Below are 22,624 nucleotides of genomic sequence, written 5' to 3'. Positions count from 1 at the left end.
TGGTGAAAAGGCGATGTAACCGAGTCAAAAGTACGCTTAAACTTAAATAATGACAATATGACCCAGGAAAGTTGATGACGATAATTAAAGTATGCACAAAAGAGTGTTCATCTTTTTACTGAATTGTTGAAATAAGCTATATTTGCAGATGGAATCACTGAATAAAAAAAAACACGAGAGTGCTCTTGATGACAATAATTTTCTGAATACTTTGTTACAATCCTTCTCAAATGTATGATTAGTTGTGTAAACCTTTAGAATATGTTGTTTAGACCCACTTGCCAGTATTCCCAAATCAAGTGATTTTCTCTTTGAAAAAGCGTGTTATATGATCAACAAAATATATGATTTGTTTGTTTTTTTTTTTGTTTTGTGTTTTTTGGGTTTTACGTCACATCGGCACAGTATACTAGGTAATATCGCGACGTTACAGCTTTACTGGTGATGGAAGACCTCAGGTGCCCTTCCGTGTACTATTTCAGGCTCGAACGGGCACCTGAGTAGAATCACCGACGTACCGTAAGCTAGCTGGAAAGCTTCGTCACATGAATTAATCCAAAGTCCCTATCGGGATTCGAACCCACAACAGTGAAGGGCATGTGGTTTGAAGGCAACGACTTGAAGGCAACTACCTTAACCACTCAGCCACGGACGCCCCAAACAAATAATATGACAAACACAAGAAGATGATAAGAAAGATATACTAAAATTCCATTAAAGATATCTGGTAGCAAACAGATTCAATTTGCTAACAATTAGCAAACTCGTTAGACAACTGCACTTCTGTCAATAAAAGTAAAAATAAATTTGCACATGCGCTTTCTTGGGCCGCTTTTGAATATTAATAAATAAAGAATGACGTCAACCTACATTCATTTTTGCATTTATTGATAAAGGATTTACATCCAGTTTAGAATTAAATTCACGTCTTGGCGAAAAAGGATACTGCACGTGTAAAGTAAAAACAAATACAAAAGTCAATTAGTATATTTTGTTACGAATGAAGGAAATTTGTACTTGAGAGGAAAGTGAGGTTTGTCTATTCACTTTCGGTAGACAGAAAGTGAAAGTACTTAATGTTTTTTGGAAAATTCGTTTCGTGACCTCGTGTTAACACATAATATTTAGTGTATTCATGTATAAATGAATAATATCAGGTAATAGCTACTGAGTATCAATTGTCTAACTCATAAACATGTTTGTTGAAAATAAATGTTTCTATATATCGAGCAAATGAAAACTCAGCCTCCATATTGACCAAAATCATGCATATTTAAACCCACCATTAATAAAGTGGACTGGTAGTGACGTAAAATAAAGTAAATATTAATGAGGCCAAATAAATATTGACCCGAACATTAATCTGAGACATAATTGGAGCCCTGGTTTTAAGTATAGTTCAAAAAAGATATAAATTTTCAGACACTTAAATTATCTCCGTGACATGTTCAATATATTTTGATATACAACTCTCCATTCAGGGCATGAATAATTTAGAATATAACCCACAAAGGAATCAAATATATATTAGAAAATGCAAGGAGGCAACATCACTAAAGTATATATTACAAGCTTTTCATACATTAGGCCTTAAATTGTACTTAAAAGTAGTCATGAATAATTAAAATCGTTTACTCTTTCTAATCGTTAGTAATCGTTAGAAATAATAAAATAGTTTATCACCCTGCAGCACAGACTTCTTTTTTCTAACCATTATTTCAATGTATTTTTCCTTTCAAAGTGCCAAGTCTGTACTATACTCATACATCAAATTCTAACACTCCTGGTGATTCTGTCACTATAAACAACTGATAAACAAAGAAGAAAAAACACCGGTGTTATAATCTGCAAATATATAAACAGTCTTTAGGGGGACTACTTGTCGTACGGTCGTAATGTTTTCTCCCCCACGATTATATAGTTTACAAAGCATTTTAAAGCAACAAAAAAATATTTGTATTTTCAGTTCTTCAAATTTTCCTTTTCATACGACACAGGGATAATAAGAGGATATTTTTTCGTTTGCGTGAAATATCGTATCGATTTATTCAGGGAATAGACATATACACATACAATTTTATCACAGATATCAACTTGCATATATATAAAAACACACACATAAATGCACAAAAATAATTATAAGATTAATTAATAAGTAACGAAACATGATAAAATGACACATATGTGGTATTTTATCATATTGAGTGAAAATATATACCATATTTCACGAAAAACGAAAAAATGACCTTTTTATTAAATTTCGTTATCAAAGAAAATGGTACCGAAACCCCTTGCTTGCTACCAACTGCAATTGTACAGCGCGCAGTAATTTATGCGCAAGCACGCGCTGTTTGGCGCTACATTGTGACGTCATGGAAACAACTCTTTAAACGTCTGTACAGCGCTAATAACTGAATTAAAGATATTGGTGTTCGGATTTATTTTCTTAGTTAGACCATTTTCTATCATGCTAGATAGTTTTCAAAACAATATTCAAGAAAAAGTTGTTTTGTATTTATCAGATTTTTCAAACAAAACGGCGAAAGAAGTCCCTTAAAATAAATATGAGTTTTGACTCCGTCCACTTTCATATTTATATTTCATATTTATTCTTAAAAGATATGAAATATATTTGACTGATATAGCACCATATTTCATGGGTAAAATTAAATAATATCTCGTATACACTAACGCCACATATTTGATATTCTGGTTCCCGGCATCTAACAAGCGTAGCAAAAGGTGAAGGAACTCCAGACTGCATATTTGATCCATATCAGATAATAAATTTTTTGACAAAACGGCGCCAATCCGTAAGCAGAGTTCAGCATGACAATATTGTTGTGCTTGTGGTATTTTTTGTTTCAACTTTTCGGCATTTTCTAGTTGGGTGGTTCCAATATTCCTACTTGAATAATATTGAATCACCTTTAGGATAAGTTGCCTGCTTTTTAAATTTGTCTTTTGACGTCTTATCTGTGATATGTAGGCTTCATAACCTCAGATCCGCTTTCAAAATTCCATTTTAATTAGTTCCCGCCCATATTTTTCTCTTTATTGCACGAGCTTTTTGTAACTTGGGGACCATACGCCGCTTTTCATGGATTTGCACGGAAGTGTCACATTGAAGGTTCCATGAACACATCTGCGGATGTTTCTACATTCAAAATTTTACTATTTCATGTTTAAATGTTGAATCCTGATTAAGCCGGCGATAAGGGTGTGGACGGTAACTTTCACTTTCCATAACCGTCCATGAACAGGCTCAATCAAACCGAGCCTGCAAAATTTTCAATTTTGTCGTGTTGGGCTTTCTTAAGGGATTCGATCTGTATTTCTCTATTTTATTCATAAACGCTCACGTCATTTCATACATACATGCAAGAATGATAAATGGGGCACTGATGTAAAACATTAGACGTAAGTTTTTATTGTTGAAAACTTGATAAAATAGCGTGTTTCTTATTATTTCTTTTGTTTCATGATTTTTATATCTTAGCAACAGCTAGTAGTTAAAATCGAACAGCGCGCGTTATACGAAAATCGGCACTGGAAGTTAGTTCCGCTTGAAAAAATAACATTAGTGACCTACCTTATTTATCGTGTTAGATTCGAACTAATATCGGTCTGAGTGGTGTAAATCGGCTATTACAACACCGGTTTTGTCGTTTTGATGCAAAAAAATTACCACTCAGGCCTACAGCCTTCCACAGGTGGCAGTATATCAGTGTTTGGACACGCCACCCCTATCTGCCCCTAGACCCCTACTACAACCCTGAAAAAAAAAATTTCAACACTCTAAGGCTTACTATAAGGTACCAAATACAAAACCACCGATGAAATTTAAAAAAAATCCAATATCAAAATTATAGTTAACTATAGAGTCCCCCTCATCGCCAAGAAAGTCATGGACTTGTGAGAGGCTGTAAATGACCCCAGATTGATCATAAGGTAACGTGTAACCAACGCTGAAAAGCATTTGACTCTATCTCAATCCATTGAGAAGTTGCAGCACTTTGAAATCAATTTTGATGGAAAAAATCAACGCAAAATAGTGATTTTTGGCAATTTTGAGATGTCCCCTCGTTGCCATGGTAACAGAAAATTTAAGCCTGAGCATGTTGTTACAAGGGCAATGGTCCAGTCAACATTTGTGCCAAGTTTGATTAGTGTTGAAGCAGTTTTTATAGTATTATAGCAATTTGAACTTGTAACGGGAGACTTCAATGAAAACAGCGCCGATTAACACCGCTTAGACCGATATTATTTCTTAAATAAGTATGGTTTGTAATCTTTAATAAAACTAACAACATATTATCTGCAAAAAATATTTAAAAAACCACGGATTTATATTAAATCCGTGATAAAACCGAAAAAGAAATTGCAGCTATACGGATATTGTACCGTCAGGTTTAACCCGTTCCATTCCGCACAACGCTGACCAATTAAATTGATCTAATTAGAGAGAACGGCAAACAGGTGCTCGCCAATACGGGTTGTCAAACAAAATTTTATGTCTTTACAAAAACATAAAGTATCTATATATCTTACCAAGCGGACGAATTCCGGATAATATTAGTGGTGATAATTGTTTGTTATTAAAAGGTTATTCGTTCCATTTATAATTTTGAAAAAATCACTCGCTTCGTTTTTGGTAACTTAGGACGCCAATAATGTAAACGCGGTGGGTGGGGTATGAAAAGGTAAATATTTCCTTTCCTTACAAAAACAGCGAGTCTTAATGAAAATGAAGATTAGATGAATGATCTGGAGTTAGAATTTAAGAATAAGTTGTGTTTGTTTATCATTGTTAAACTAATCAAATTATAGTATATGCCGTTAAAAGTAAAAGTTTCTTGAAAAGTCGTTATGTTGATATTGATAATTTGAGTGGTACAGCTATAGTGGCACTTTGTTTTGAAAGCTTTAGATATAACTTACCAGTATTTAGTAAATTTTTTAAAGATAATAGAATAAATATGGGAAATGTATGAAGAAAGTAAAAGTTAACAATAATCAATTAAAATAGTGCTTTATTAAATTTTAAGTATGATGACTATTCAGTAGTCATCCGAGTGGTTCCGGATCCTATTACTGATAATTCCACTGCAGTTTGTTTGATTAATATTCTTATTGTCAACCACTTATATTGCTGACTAAAACATGGCATTTTAATCAAAATGACTGCAGACTGGGTTTAACTAACAAGAAATATTGTTGTCATTGATCTAACATGAATATTTCAAAATGTTTGATAGTCAACACTAAATTGTAGTAACCTACCATCCTGTAAATCAGCATATCACTCTGGCATAATGTAGAGATGATAATTTTAAGTTTTAACCACTAAGTAGGTACATGTGAATTGCTTCTTCAGTGAGCATTTACAGGCCATTTGATCTACCACTCTTGACAAATTTAATTTCAATAATTAATGCTGAGTAGCAAGCACTTGCATATGGGTAGCACCATTGTGTATTCAGGAAATGCACAGAATGATGGAAAGATATCAGATTATATAACTTATTACCACTTAACAGGCCTCGACACTAACTTTTTCAGCAAGTGGTAAGCTGGACCACTAGATTTGAACTTTAGGTGGTCCTTCAAGAAGTAAGGTGGTCAGTTATTATTATTGTAACATTTTACTGCAAATTTAGAAAAAAATATACGCTTAAAATTGATGAAAAAGATGTATTATTGACCTTTAAAGAAAACAGGTATCTTCAGACATATATATTTTTATCTAATCAGAAATTAAGGAGAGCAAGTTAGTAGGTACTCTATTGTAATGTTATTTGGTTTTTATTTTTATCTCATTCAAAAATACACAACAGGGCTCTTATTTATGTTAATTCTTATATTGAAGTGATTTCTCCCTCAACTCAAGTTAGGGAATAGTGAAATCATTTGTGTCTGTTATTCAAATATTCATTCCTGATACATGGTACGTCTTATTATCATGACAATTACATGTATCTTCTATAGATAACATTTTAAGAAAACTGATAAATAAAAAATCTTATTCTTGTTTTTGAAAGGAAATATCTAAAGGATAAAAAATAATGACAATATAACTATAGTTTAGCTTATTTTTCTGACTGATTCATTATGATTACAGATTTTTTTACCTTGTTGACATTTATTTTTGACATTGAGTAATTTTAAACTTTAAAAGTAATTTTATCTCTGGAAGAAATAGATCTATTATCGTTAAACAGTTAAAATAAAGATAAGTAGCAACAAATTATTAGATGTATTTTTTCAAGTTCCTTTCGTTTGCTGTCATTATTCAAGTATCTGAAATTTAATTTTATCTGATATCCTATTATAATTACCGTCGTGGGTATCCGACGATGCATAATTACTAACATCATTTGAATGAATTTTGTACCTAAAATATTATTATCACAAATTCTTAACTGTTTTAACTTGCAAAAACAAAATTTGAATGACTTAAAATGAAAGTTATTGATGATTTAAGAACGTCTTTAACTAATCAGAGATTAATGAACTATATACATGTACCTCGAACAAATGATTTTAAAAATGTATATAACATGTTTTTGACACAAATCGCCATTCTCCCAAATGAGCCTTGCACCAACCATAAAGATTAAAGTGGTCCGACGGACCAGTGGCTTTTAAAATTAGGTGGTCCTTGCCAAAATCAGGTGGTCTCGGACCAACGGACCACCGCTAATGTCGAGGCCTGCACTTAACATTATATCAATCTCATATAATATATAAATACATTTATGTAAATGTAGTGGGGAAAACTAGTTCCACTTTTACTTTTCATTAATTTTTGGTAAGCTAATGTCAGATTTGCCTTTATATAGAGTTTATAGGATAAATTTTTTTAATTATAACAGATATAATATTAAAAGTTGTACTTTGTTACCATAATGTTAAATGTAGATAACTTTATTGTAGTTCACTGTCTTTATTTTTAGACCAATGGTTTAGCTTAAGTTAGTCAAGACATTGTTGTTGTCAAGCAGCTGTGGTGAAGATATATCAGCATGGCGGCCCAGGCAACAGAGACAGAGAAGACAGAGGAGCAAGTGCAGACACAAGCTATTGCCAGAAATGCTCTTAATTTTATTGAAAAGTTTGAACGATATGATTGCCAAGAAATGCTTGGATATATGCAAACTCATTGGATGCTATCAACTGAGGATTTCAGATATCCCACAGATCCACCAATGGGGCTGATTAGCAATATAAATCCCCAAAATTCAAATACATGTGTAATACTCATTCCTGAAGAGGACAACGTTCAGCCATTAGATTATCGTGAACTACACCAGATTGTTCGAGAATTGACTATGGGGTTGTTTGTGCTTAACCAGACGCCGACGTTGTCACTTGAAGCAAACTTTGACCAGAGTACTACGTGTCAGTTACCTCCAGCGTACCAGGACACGAGGATTGGACAAATTATGATCAATGTAGACTATATGATGAAGGCATTATGGCATGGCTGTTATTTTCCGAAAGATAAACGAACAAAATTTTCAGAAAAGTGGCGATCTAGTCTTGATGTAAATGCAAATGGGAAACCAGAAACGAAGAAAACTTTGATAACAGAATTTTTGCGGAGTGGTAAGTTGATTTCTATTGACTCAAAATTTTTAGATATATATCGCAATATGTTAGTGACAATTCTTTAAATATCATTGCTGCCTATGTCAGATGAAGTATTTTGTTTTAAAGATTAAACATTTGACAGGGATAAAACTTCTTCAATCAGTTTGTGGTTTGAAAAATATATTGTAAAACCAAAAAAAATAAGAGGAACTTTTATATTCCTTTACTTTTTCAGTTTCGATATATTCACTCAATTAATAAATTCCTTAATCTTAAAATATAAGGATTTAGAATTTGAAATATTCATTTTTTTTTATTTGTAAAATTTAATTTTAGGTCTTACGGATATAACAAAAGACCAAGATTATGCTTCTGTTTATGACAAACTTCCGACAGAAACTCAGGGAGACCAGGAAATGGTGGAGGAACGGAGATTCTTCATGTCACACGTGGATGACCTTATGGTGCAAATGACACTTTACCAAAACACTGTCACTCACTATAAAGACTTATTTATAATGGACTCAGACTGGGTTGTGTCAAGTGTTGTTAAAATTCTGGACGATAAGCTAGACCATGTTTCATATGAGCGTTTAAATTCTCGTCTACAGCTTCACGAACAGTTGATCATGGAAAATCTTGCAAATAAGTCCGAGGTGAAACGACAGCTGCAGCTTCTGAAGTTCATCAGTTATATGGTGCCGTTCCTGATCGGGATGAAGAAACGCATGAAGATCCCAGATATAGCACGACTGTTGCCAAATCTCACAGGTATATTTCTTTTTTATTATTATAAATTTTATAACCTTTATGTATAATTTGAAAATTTATGAGCTGTTTGCATGTATATGCCAGAAAAAATTAAATTTGGAGATTTGTAATTCTTTTAGCTAGTTAAAATTTACTATAAATTTGGTGTTTTCTATGGTGGAATTTTAGTTTTCTTTATATATTTATGCATTTTCAAATGCACTGTGTACTATTATTGAAGTATTACCAAATTTATAGTAAACTTTCTAAAAAGATTTTCTTGATTACCATAAAGAGTTTCCTTAGATCTGATACCATTTGCTAGTCTCTTAAAAATAGGAAAATGCAAAAAAAATTCTGTAGAAATTTTAGTACAAACATTTCTTAATAGCTTTATTATACAAGTCTTCTTTTTCTTTCTTTTTTCAGAAACATCTTTGGTTTATCTAATGTAACTTATAAAGATTAATACAAAAATAGTAATTATTCTTTCTAACAGTTACTAAATTTGAATCAGTTTCAGTGAAAATGAATTTTAATGTAATACAATTTAGTATTTTAACCATCTGCCTAATGGGGGCCCCCCTTTGTTGCTGGGGGTTGCTTTTATGGGTTAAGGCATCAGAATATATGCCACGGTTTATCCCTGTCTGATCGTAAGAGGCGACTAAATGGTTTTGAAAAATGGAGCCTGTGCATCTCTTATATAATTTATTCCACCAAGTGTGGTGGTTTTGACCACTGGTGTTGCTTCAAGTAAGTGCATAACATCTGTAGTAAGCCAAAATCATCTTTCCTGCTTGGCACTATATATATGACCTAAATTGTATTGGTGTGCTGAAAAAAACAAACCAAACCAACATACAAACTTAATAAATGTGGGTCTTACACTTGATGTATTTGATGTTTAATGTTTTTTTTAAACTAAATGACTTACATTTAAAGATTTGCTTAAAGATTATTTATACACATCTATCTGTCTAGAGGCATTGAGATACTGGTACAAAAAAGTATCTTTATTCTATATTTATTCAATACAGACTTCTTTCCTCTATAATATTTATAGCATGATGGTTATGCCAGAACTGTAAGAATCAAACTATGAAAATCTTGCTTCAAATAATTGGTGAACAATTACAATAAATCAGATACAATGAAGCAAAAATACGAAATCAATAGGCTAAGATGTTGTTGACATTTGATTCTCCCTGTTAAGAATACACCATAAGGAATTAATCAAACAGAACAACAGAAGCCAGCTTATTTGCATTGATTGGATGTGTTGTTATTGTTGTTATAATCATGAAATAACGTTTTTTCTTTTCTGTGAACTACACTAACTTCTAGAAAAACGATCTCAGAAAAGTAAGGGATGTGTTTGTTTTATGTATTTAACTGGCAAGGGTAAAAGTACTGGATATGTGATTGTTCTAAAACCCAGGGTTTTACTGTGCAAATTGAAGCATTATATTTTCGTCACATAGTATTTAATGGCAAGTTGGTGTAGGGTAAAATTAAATAAATGTACATGTACCAAAGAATTTCAAGATCTCATCTGACAAAATATAGCTTTCAACCACTTAAAAAGTTAAAATGAATGAATTTTAGATGAAATGAATTTATTATTTTGCCAATATCAAGCCAATTTATGTTGAAATCCCCACCCCCATCCACCAACTCGGAAAACCCCATATAAGTAATAGGCGTCACATTCTTGTGAATGGTAAGTACCCAGGAGGGCACCAAGAAGCTATAATGGTAAAAGTATATTTATACCGTGGGAATTAGATGGAAAAATCCCACATTTGCTGACTTTAAGATATCATCATTCTGGGCAAAAGTTTTAGATAACATCATTCTGTTATCAGTCATGTTGGCAGTGTTAAAAGGGTATCTGAGTTATGAATATTTAATAATTATGGATGTTAATGGTTGCACAGTAAAGCTCAAACTATTTTTTATAGCAATGTTAGTCAATTGTAAGCTAATGTTTTTACTTATCTACAAAGTAATAAATTGTACTGGGAATTTTGTCAAGAATTGTTTTGTGAAAAATGTTTGTGAAATTGCTTTAAATTAGCTTACTCTTTTATTCCTGAGTGCTAACAAAAATGCATTTTATGTAAATCGCTAATGTCTTTTTAAAGGCGCATAATGCCATAAATTTAAAAAAAATATCCTCGTTTGAAAAAGGAAAACATGTTATAAACAACAGCAATAATGGATTTGGAACATTTAAAATGCTAATTAGCTGAAGAAATGGCATTGAATGTGAAATAACTTAAAAAGCATTAAATGTGAAATAACTTGAAAACAGTGTTGAATGTGAAATGACTTAAATGTGATAATGGGTAAAAAACTGTAAACAAAGTGATTTTTTTACTTCCATCCAAATGCTTCTCTATAACTATACCAATTTCTAAAAGAAAAAAAAATAATAAAAGAAAAATAAGCTTTTGAAAGATAGACTTTATAGAATTTTTTAGGCTTAATGGACCTTTAACTATGATGCAATGAGAATTTTTTAGGCTTAATGTACCTTTAACTTTGATGCAATATAGGAATTTTTTAGGCTTAATCGACCTTTAACTATGATGCAATATGAGAATTTTTTAGACTTAATGGACCTTTAACTATGATGCAATGAGATTTTTTTAGGCTTAATGTACCTTTAACTTTGATGCAATATGATAATTTTTTAGGCTTAATCGACCTTTAACTATGATGCAACATGTAATGAAGTACAAATGTATTATACTGTATATTGTACACCTGTCAAGTTAATCTTTAACCCAAATTTAAATAGGCAAAATCAAGGTTTTTTTATGGTAACAAGTAACAGTTACTGAAGTTTGCTTTAGACACCAAAAAAAGTAATGTTCTGTTTCAAATTTATCAAAATTTCAACATGTGGGGACCAAATTTTATTGAAACTTCTTGTGGGGTGATTTAGAATGGGTGACAACTTAATGTTTGCTTTATACACTTTTTTGAGAGAAGATTAAATAGGGATATCATTTGTTAGGAGCTATTTATAGGTATATGATTTTTTTAAGTAAACACTAAAACTTATTTCATTAAGGCAACAATGAAGATTTCAAATATTTGTCAGTGAAAGAAAATACTTATGGTAAAGAACAAATTCATTTAGAATTGTATAGGTAAATTTTGATTTTGGTGTGCGATAAATCTGACATTCACAACTGACACAGCATTGTCTTTTGATTATATATTTACTGCCCAGAATTATTAATGCCCAACTGAACTCTAAATTCCAAAGCAATTACAATATATCCTTAGATACCTCCAGTATATAAAAATGTTTCGAAGTGACGCAAAGTAGATATTTTTGGATGACAGACATTAAGACTGGCTCGCAAAATATATATAGCTGTTCGTTTTATATTCCAATAATTAACTGCCGTCCATTTTGATGAACGGCAATGCATATATATTTATATAACATATTTGCCAAATATTTTCATATAATTTCAAATTATTCACAAATTTACAGCCCGAAACATTGAAAATGGCGTTTTAATGGACAAATGTATTTCAATTGAACAATCTTTATTGAAAACTGCGATAAGGAAACACTTTTAAATCCCCTTTTCTAAAGAATTTTTTATATTTTTAGAATAAATAGGTAAACATTTAGGTAATGTTTTAAAACGTCTGTCTAATATTATGTTATGGTTTAAACAAATTGGATCAAGGGATTAGTGATGTCTGCATTATGTAACAATATTGAAAGTTTATTTTATGATAGAACATATAGGTAGGGGGAAATCATTAAACTGCTGTAACTCAGCTAATGTTATGAATAAGTTATGGTTGTATTGTAATAAACTGTTATTTTATAATATTTTATTGGCATTACATAACATCAGTTATGTAAAGTGATTTATTATTAAAGGCAAATTCAATTGGCTGAAAATAAATTGATGATTATGATAAGGAAAGCAAATCTACTGCAATAGATTAAAGACCAAGATGATGAACAAACATGATCCGGGGATTTAATCTTTCTCCGTTTAAAAAAACTTGTTTATCCGGATGTGATGTCACATATTGTTATATTGTTTAGCTTGCATGTAAAAAGAATAACTTGGAACATTGGCTAAATTTAATATATGTACTATACTATTGGTGAATAATTATGCTTTTGAATATTCAATGAAATTGCCATATCAATAATTCATGAATATTCATGAATATATTTCAAGTCTTGCAATGATATTTAAATTTGGGTACTAACAATTAAAGTCTTAAATATTCATTTTTAGAGTTGTTAATTTATATGACTGTTCATTTATTTAATGAATTAAGTTTAATGGGAATGTTTGTAAATGTATTTTTATAATATGATATTCATGTTTAATACTATAAATATTCATGAGTTAAAGTGTATAAAGCTATATATCTATTGAAATATTTTAGTAAATTTAAAAATTGTAAAAATGTGTTGTTTCCATAACCTAAAGTCTGGTTGATTCTCGAAAGGGTTGTGACAATAAATTAGAATGGTTGTGTTTTTAACACATATGAATTATTGTAATTTTGTATCTTAACAAAATAGAATGTTCCTAAACAAAATATTAGTCTGCTATTTTAAGTATGTTTTTACAATTAAGCGATAATTTTGTACATACAAAATTTAATGTACGCCATTTGATCAAAAGGAAATAGTCCCATGCATGTATTTTGGAGTTATAATCTTTTTCGTATTTCAAACAACATGTGTGTAAACTTTCGGCATAGTTACATCAGAGATATCTGTGAGCTTCATACACTTTTCTTTCTTCATAATATTTTGAATATATATGTTAATGTGTTGAGATGTTTTGAGTAGAGTCCCGGTACAGAGGAAGTAGAGGTACGTATGTATATATAGTAGGGATGTCACGTTTATCTGTTTAAACGGGTACCAGGTCAATTTTTAGCTTGAAACCGGATAGAAAATTCAATAACCGGTAACCGAGGTCAATATCTTTCAAAGTGATGAAAAAGTTTTAAATTGATTCTAAATATTACCTTAAGTTAGATTTTTTATAATACTTTTTTTAGATATGTCAATTTGTTTCTATTTTAAATGTATTCAACAATGTATCTTGAGTGCAGTACGATCCTAACAGAAAATTGTTACTCGATATTCGGATATGTATTGTAATACATGTAATTATAAGTACAGCAAAATACAAACAAAATGTCAATTATCCTGTCATACAGAATTGAAAATCTAAGGATTTTATTAATACGGTCGGTTAAATGTTTAATATAGTTTTTAGGTTGCCGTTTAAACGGTTAGCATATTTTTTTAACAGTGACACCCCTAATATATAGAGTATATAGTCCAAAATTACACTCTAACATAGAAGAGTTCTTTCAAAGTCATGTGACTTCCAAAAATAGCATTACTATTGTTTATTTTATATAGATAGTTCTAATATGCATTTACATTTTATTTATTATACTATTATAATTCTATGTTTTTTTCAGGTTGTTTTTATAAATATTGAAATTCTTGTACATATATTTTCAGTCTGTGATTATGTTAAAACTATATAACATATTGTTTTATTTTGTTATTTTTTTTTATTTTCGTCTTCATGACATCTTGAACACATAATGAAGAATCATTGTTAATGGATGACATAATCATTAAATAAATACATGAGTTTATAAGTTACAACATATGCCATATGCCAGGGTTTGATGGATGAAAGGGTATTATTATAATTATAGTGTTCTGGATAAATTTAAGGCACCACAATAAGGTTTTGTAGTTTTTTTTCTACTTCCTAAATGCAAACAAACAAAAAAATCAGCCATTTTAATCCTGAAAGGATTAAACCTTGTAACCTTGCTAAACTGATATAAATGGAATTTGGAATAGTCCATTACATATAAGGGGATTTTTTTATGAAAATAATAGGATCACGCAGGCAATGTAACGTAATTTTACAATCTGGTCAAATTACATAAATAAATGAAAAAGCCGGTCTGGGTTGGCACTTGCGGCATTTAACTGCTAAGGTAACAAACAAAGTTTGACAGTTACAACTTTGTGTCACACTTTCTAATGGTAAATATATTGAAAATTAGAGCACAACTGGAGGATCACGATATTATGTGAACAGCTGTGTACCATAGAGCTAATTTAAACAGTAAAGTTCGTGTGTACTCGGTGATTACAGTACTGCTGGGAAATCAGCATTTGCATAATTCAGAAATATATTATACTGTATAATTGGGCTGAATTATTACCAAATATTTTGTCCAAAAAAAAACAAAAAAAACCCAAAAAAACCCAACAGCAGTTAAATTTAATTTTTTAATTCCCGGTCTGAAATACTTACAATTTTGCTGAGTCGTGGATTCTTTAAGCCAGGTTTTCATTTCATGTATTTTCTGGAATAATACTCTAGAATAATATGACAATGCAAAGAAATATATAACAGCGGGAATATTTACAAGTGTTTGTGAACATGTGTTTATCTAATGCATGAGTGTGATTTTTTTCGTTTAACATAATATCATACAGTTTGTTTTTGTTCATATAAATATATAAAAACATTATCATTATTAATATGTTTTTAAATTTATGTTATACATGTGGAATTTAATGTTTTGTTATGAGCCAATGTATATGAATAGTATATTATAAAAGCTTAAAATGACATAGTTATCTTAGCAGAACAAATTATGATTAAAGTAGTTTGCAAGCAGTTAACTTATAATGTTAGAAAGCTTTAAAATTAATAAAATTTATGAATATTTAATTTTTTTAATTTATGTAACAATTTTTTAAATCTAAATATAGCTCTACACAGACAAGCTTGTATTGAAAACAAAACAATTTGTAACGTAATTAAGGACATTATATGTCATGAGATTTTTTTTTTGTTGGTTATTTGCATTTTAAATGATTTAAAATTTCTCATCTCACTTTGTTTTGTTTGAAAAACTTGAATGAGTGATTTTATCTCTCTCTTAGTAAATTCTATCATAGCATTGTCTTAACCTTTAACCTGCTGATTTACTGCATTATAAAATGAGCCGCGTCACCACAAAACCAACATAATGCGTTTGCGATCGCAAATGCATTACGTTGGTTTTGTCGTGACGCGGCTTAAATAAAAATAATCTTGTCCAGCTTACAGTTTTAGCTTGTCTGTTTGAAGAATAAGGAGAGCTATTGTACTCACCCAGGCATCAGTGTCAATTGCATCACACTTTGGTTATGTTTTTTGCGATCATAAGTTTGTATCTCCAAAACTACTGAAGGGAATGGATTAAATTACTTCACACACTTATTATGTGAGAGCATTAGAGGAGGTCATTGTCCAAGAACCCAAACTCTTGATATGAATTTTGACAGAATTATTGTACTTTTCGAACTTGGAAAAATTTACATTTTCCAGGCTCTTGTTTTTCTATATCAAGCACTGAGAATAGTCTAGCACGTTGTCCTACTGACAGCACATATTTTCGAATTGTCTAATAATAATTTTGTGGATAATTTTAGAACTTGAAGTTAGTCGTTTAACAGTATAAAGCTTGGTCAGACTGCATGATTGTGCATGCTGGCTGGCCTGGCTATTACGTTCACGTACACCCTAAAATATGCTTAGTTCCAGCAGGTTAAGGATAATTAGCAATCTTATGATCAACTTCACTTGACAAGTGTTAAAAGAGAACTTTATGTGCTGCACACACATTTACTTAAATGTTGAATATGTACCTTTATTAATTCATATATTTTTCCTAGAAGTTTAAACTTTATTATATATTAATTTTAAGCATATCATTTGCTTGTATAGTAATTCTATAATAATATGATAAAAAGATTAGCAATGTATAATATATATCATACAAATGTTTATATATCATAGTGAAACAAAATGAAGCTCAAAGCACATACTTTTGAAAACTTTAATCTCTGTATTTTTTTTATAACAGTTTTTATCCCTTGATAGAGAGTTATGGTCCTTGGTTTAATTTATTTTGGACAAAACTGGTTGTGTATCTAAAAAATGAATAACCTGATTGTTAAGAATAAGGTAAATTTGTTTTTCTTTATCAACAACAACATCAATAACAAAAAGACGCAAGTTCTTTTGTTTGTATGTTTTCTCCTTTTTTGTTGAAAGTTAGAAATTTCATACAGAAATAATCAATGAGAGAGGGTCAAAGACTTTTAGTGCTAAATCATTTTGTTTCACTGTCTGTTAGTTAAGCTTATGAATATTAATGAGTATGTAAATTACTTCACAGGCTACTCCCACTCATCATCAACGCCCTATCACAACAGTAAGTTGCCGTGGTAACTGTAGCAGCAACCAATCATAATGCCTTGCATGCCTTTAACTTTGCCATCTGAGTATTTTGAAATGGCTTTACCTAAACAAGATTTATTTTTTTTGTGATATTTTTTATATTTTTTATCATTTGTAGTGCATGCAGTTAAAACCAGCATTAGTTAAGAACCGATGATAATTTGAAAAAAATACTGTCCAAGGTAAATGCACTATTACTTTGATGATATTTCTGACAAAATATTTTGAAAATCTGCAATTTTTTCACTTTTTTATGCTTGAAAAGGAAGTCAAGCATCAGTGTGACCTAGATCAAGATAAATCTTGTTAACTGGATGCTTTCTTTAAAAAAAAAAAATCAACTTCATACAGTGATCTCCCCTTCATTCTTTGATTACTTTACTAACCAGGGGAAGTTACTGAACAGTGAACAGTTACCATATTACTATTGCTTTAATTGATAATGTCAGTCTGTGACAAAAAATGGGTGAGACAGGAAGTGGGGAAGATGTTTGAATAAATACATGCTATTTTAAGGAAGTTGTTTGAATTTATACAAGCTATTTTAGGACTAAGTCTCTTAAAAGATAATCGTTGAAAATCATTGGTTCTTATAGTCTTGCTAAGCAGATGATGTTATGTTTCAGGTTTTATAGTAATTTATGATTGCAAACACTCAATTTTAGTAGATTGTGATAGCATTTTTGTTTTACCATTTTCATTTATGTGAGATGAACCTTGTAACACATTAGCAACACATATATATAATTTATAGATCTCAATATTAATCTATTTTCATTATAATTTGACCTTTGGATGTAATGAAAAAGGATAATTAATATAATCAATATTCTCACCGTACAAATGGGAGGCGATTTTGTTAATTTGAAAGATAATTTATTGCATAATGATAATTTATAACACTTGTAGGCATCAAATTTAGCACTGGCCCCAGTGGCCCATGGCCAGTGAAAAATCGTTCGGGCCAGTGAAAATTTTAACAAAATTTAGTTAAATATGTAGTAGAATGAATTCAAAACTGGAATTCGGGCTAGAAAATTCAATATCTTAAATTCATTGACTGCACTTGATATTTTCACACAAAGAACCATTCCTCAAGGTGAAATAATAAAGTCCAAGTGATGTCTTTTTATAAAATATTTTGATTTTACATTTTGGTCCTATCCATGTAATAGTATTAGTTTGTCCCGCTACACTACAGTACTACTTACTGATCAGGCAATGAATACTGACTGGACAAAGGAATTCTGTGCATTTAAAACAAATATATAACTTAAATATTAGTATTTCAAGAGTGTCAATGCAGAATTCAGAAAAAAAATGTTATTAAAAGGGTAATGCAATGGGGAATTACCAGTTTCATAGTAACTTAATTTGATTATCAAGAAGGAATTTATAATACCTGATTTGAATAATGCAAAGCAGCCACAGATATATCCTTATAGCATGTTTAAAGGGAAGTAAGTCTTGAACTCTTCTCATACAAAGAGTTGCACAGAGTTATCTGCCATGTTACTCTGCTGTATTAGTGTTTACCATCAAAACATTATATTGCCGGTATGGCTATTTACTCCAAAATTGTTTAAGTTTTTTTTTTTAAGATAACATGATTGTTGTCTTGATTTAATGTCATTGGGTTGGTAATGAATTACTCATTAATAGTTGTTCTGATATAATGTCTTTGGCTTTGCAAGAAATAACAGCATTGTTGGTCTGATATTATGTCATTGGCTTTGCAAGAAATTACAGCATTGATGGTCTGATATTATGTCATTGGCTTTGCAAGAAATTACAGCATTGTTGGTCTGATATTATGTCATTGGCTTTGCAAGAAATTACAGCATTGTTGGTCTGATATAATGTCATTGGCTTTGCAAGAAATTACAACATTGTTGGTCTGATATTATGTCATTGGCTTTCCAAGAAATTACAACATTGTTGGTTTGATATTATGTCATTAGCTTTCCAAGTAGTTATAGGATTGTTGTTCTGGTATAATGTCATTGGCTTTGTAAGAAATTACAGCATTGTTGGTCATCTGGATATAATATCATTGGCTTTGCAAGAAATTACAACATTGTTGGTCTGATATAATGTCATTGGCTTTGCAAGAAATTACAGCATTGTTGGTCTGATATAATGTCATTGGCTTTGCAAGAAATTACAGCATTGTTGGTCTGATATAATGTCATTGGCTTTGCAAGAAATTACAACATTGTTGGTTTGATATAATGTCATTGGCTTTCCAAGTAGTTACAGGATTGTTGTTCTGACATAATGTCATTGGCTTTGTAAGAAATTACAGCATTGTTGGTCTGATATAATATCATTGGCTTTGCAAGAAATTACAACATTGTTGGTCTGATATTATGTCATTTGCTTTGCAAGAAATTACAACATTGTTGGTTTGATATAATGTCATTGGCTTTGCAAGAAATTACAACATTGTTGGTTTGATATAATGTCATTAGCTTTCCAAGTAGTTTTAGGATTGTTGTTCTGGTATAATATCATTGGCTTTGCAAGAAATTACAACATTGTTGGTCTGATATTATGTCATTGGCTTTGCAAGAAATTACAGCATTGTTGGTCTGCTATTATGTCATTGGCTTTGCAAGAAATTACAACATTGTTGGTTTGATATAATGTCATTGGCTTTCCAAGTAGTTTTAGGATTGTTGTTCTGATATAATGTCATATATTGGCTTTGTAAAAAATTACTTCATTGTTGATCTGAAATAATGTCTTTAGCTTTTTTAAGAAATTACATCATTGATGTTTTGATTAAATGTTATTGGATTTACAAGTAATTACTTAATGCCATTGGTTTTGCAAGAAATTACAACATTGTTGGTCTGATATAAATGTCATTGTCTTTGCAAGAAATAACAAGATTTTGTTCCGGTATAATGCCATTAGCTTTGCAAGCAATTACAACATTGTGTCATTGGCTTTTCAAGAAATTACAACATTGTGTCATTGGCTTTGCAAGAAATTACAACATTGTTGGCCTGATATAATGTCATCAGCTTTACGAGAAGTATCTTCATTCAGGTGTTTTGTATAATGTAATTATTGGCTTTGTGATAAATTACAACATTATCTTTGCAAGAAATAACTTCATTGTTGTTCTGATATAATGTCATTGTGGCTTTGTGGAACATAATATGTTTTGGAACATGGTTTAACCATAGGAGATGGATCTGATGTAATATCATTTTGTTAATGTCAGTAAAAAGTTACAATTACAACAAGTACTTTGCACTTAAATAGATCATTTTTAGATAGTAGATTATTTTATTTTGTAATGCACCTGAGTATGTGTTTGTTTCTTTATATGATAAAATTATTGTTTATAAACCAGTTCAGCTACTGTTTTAAAAGGGGAAATTATTTTCACAGTTGTAATTTTATCATAATAATTTTACCAATTATCATAATTAATGATAATAGGTTGATAATTTATTATTTATTGATTTATTTACTTTGATCTTATTCTTATTTTAGCAGCTGAATAATGCTGAGCATGGTAGACGTTCATTTTGTGTTTTTATATTGTTGTGTTCTGTTGTTATTGACTTATACATATTTTGTTTTATAGTCGTTTTTTTCTTTATGCTCACATTGGGTGTTAAATTAGATTAGGTAGAAATACTTTCCTGACTTTACACTTAATAGCTCAACTATTTGAAGAATTAAGGGAGAGCTAATTTGTATTCATCCTTGCATCCGTGTTGCCATTCACACTTAAGTTAAGTTTGTGTGCATATTGGTATATCCAAAACTACCAAAGGGGATTGTTTGAAACTTAGATCACACACTAGTTCTCTGTGATTATATCGAACATGATGGGCACAGGTCCCATAACTCTGAGTTACTTTTTTACATAATAAGTTATGTCCATTATTTTACTGTTTTAAAGCACTGAGAACAGTCAAGGATGCTATCTCGTGGACAGATCTTGTTTATGAAAAGTAAAATGCCATTGCAATGTTATCCAATTACATTGAGTTCAATTGCTACACACTTACCTGTGTGTGACTGTTACATGAAGGATTTCTATAAAACTGGTTTATTATTATTAAAATATGCTTATTTTGGTCTTTTTTTTTTTTCTTTTTTTGGAACCATGTTTAAGGCCTGTTTATTTACATTTTCCTTTTTACATAATATACATTCATTTTACATTTTTCAATTAATTATTTTACTTAACATACGTTACAAACTAATATATATCTTGTTGTAGACATTTTAAAATAATTTCAAAGAGCTTAAACATGAATCTCTTTAAGAAAATGTTAAGAAAAGGGATATTATATTTTAAACAAGATAAAGTTTTGTTTAATCAATTTTAAAAATTTTCTTGAGTCAGTTGGAAAAATGCTGAAAATGTGGGGAGGTGCTAAATATAAAAGGATAATTTGCAAGAGAAAAAAACTGTAGTAAACAAAAACATAATTTTCCAACAAACTACGATAAGATAAAAAATAGGTAATATTAAGAAAGAAAGGCTGCTTTGGTTATATACTGATACTTATCTTGGTCTTAATAGAGCACTAAATTTTTATACCAAATTACTATAAGTTGCATTTAGAATAGAGTGAGTAAGTAAATGATGCCATTTCTGGCATTAAAAATTTTATATTTGAACTGGGCAAAAACTGATTTCTACATTATATGGTAAGGAAAATTAGTACATAGATGATAAAATGTTCAGGTATAATAAAAAATGATTATTTTAAAGAAAAATTTAAGTTGTTAAAGAAACTTAATTGAAAAAAATGACTTGTGAAGTTAAACATGTAAAATTTACCAATTTAACCATAAAATTTACCATAAAAAAGGAATGTTTTGCAGCATTGGGACTGTGTATTCTTGTAAAGTCAAATATTGTAAAAAAAACTTATTGTAATGTAAGTTATGTTGTCATTGTTAATAATTATTAAACTTGTTTGTCTTCAGATTATATCAATTATTTCAGACAAATTTTATAGAAAGTGCTGAGAGTTACATAAAGTAATCATTGAAAATGGGATTTTATTTGAAAAAAAAATAATACCACCATAAATTGTATGTTTTAAAGTACCAGAATTAGATAAATTAGAAAGGTATAGATATACAGATTTATTTTAGCATAATTTTTCATTCACAGGTGATGAGTGTAGAACAGAAAGAGAGTTACCTCCCTTGATGTTAAGTCAGGATTTCAAATGCAAGAATTTCAGCTTCGGGAACCACTACTTCCATCTTCATGGAGGTAAATAGAAATTATTTTATAATTTAATAAAGTATATACACAATAAGATATGCATTATGTAACCTCTGATCTCCTTTCAAGATTCCATTGTTTTCTTGTTTAGGGCACACACATTCTTTTACTTTGGAACAATACGCCGCTTTTCATGGAATTGCTCGACTTGCCAATTTATAACTAAAGCCCCAGTCACATTAGAGCTTACGACCAGTGAAGACCAGTTCACGATCACTAGTGACCTCTGGTCGCGGACAATCTTGAGCTTGCACAAAAACCTCCTTGCGATCAAACAGGTCGCTAGTGATCTTATAAGGTTTTAGGCTGTCGCACGATGGTCGTTCAGAAGTGCGACAATCTTATGACAGTCTTTACAAATTGCCACTAGTCACTGATAATCTTAAGTAGTCTTTAGTAATCGTGTGATGGTCGTACGACTAGTTGTAGGTGATCGCATGACAGGTTACGGGTAGTCGTAAGTAATCCCACACAATCTTGAGACCATCGTACGTTTGCTTATGACCTGTCGTGCGATTGTCAATGATGACTGGTCTTACGATAGTCGCAGAAGTAAATTTATACGTGCAAAAATGGTTTTGGTCGCAGACAATCGCTGATGATCGTCAGTTTTACAAGTCGCCGGTGGTCGCAAGTAATCTTAAGCTCTAGTGTGACTGGGGTTTAACCGCTG

At 30.7% G+C, this 22,624-nt stretch overlaps 1 protein-coding gene across 1 annotated transcript in view; it reads left to right on the top strand.

Annotated features, from left to right (window-relative positions):
• Positions 1–4,459: 4,459 nt before the first annotated feature.
• LOC132734690 (ankyrin and armadillo repeat-containing protein-like) overlaps positions 4,460–22,624 on the top strand; it is a 61,236-nt gene continuing 43,071 nt past the window's right edge. The window contains exons 1-6 of the mRNA XM_060721479.1: positions 4,460–4,581; positions 6,957–7,608; positions 7,930–8,364; positions 13,196–13,219; positions 16,621–16,656; positions 21,835–21,939. Coding sequence (XP_060577462.1) covers positions 7,026–7,608; positions 7,930–8,364; positions 13,196–13,219; positions 16,621–16,656; positions 21,835–21,939 — 1,183 coding nt within the window. The 5' untranslated portion in view covers positions 4,460–4,581; positions 6,957–7,025. The remainder of the gene's footprint in view (positions 4,582–6,956; positions 7,609–7,929; positions 8,365–13,195; positions 13,220–16,620; positions 16,657–21,834; positions 21,940–22,624) is intronic.

This window comes from Ruditapes philippinarum, unplaced genomic scaffold, assembly GCF_026571515.1.
Source record: "Ruditapes philippinarum isolate M1 unplaced genomic scaffold, ASM2657151v2 ctg2628_1_1_1_1, whole genome shotgun sequence".
NCBI lineage: Eukaryota > Metazoa > Mollusca > Bivalvia > Venerida > Veneridae > Ruditapes > Ruditapes philippinarum.
The sequence above is the reverse complement of the archived record's forward strand: the minus strand, read 5'-3'. Positions and strand labels throughout refer to the sequence as shown.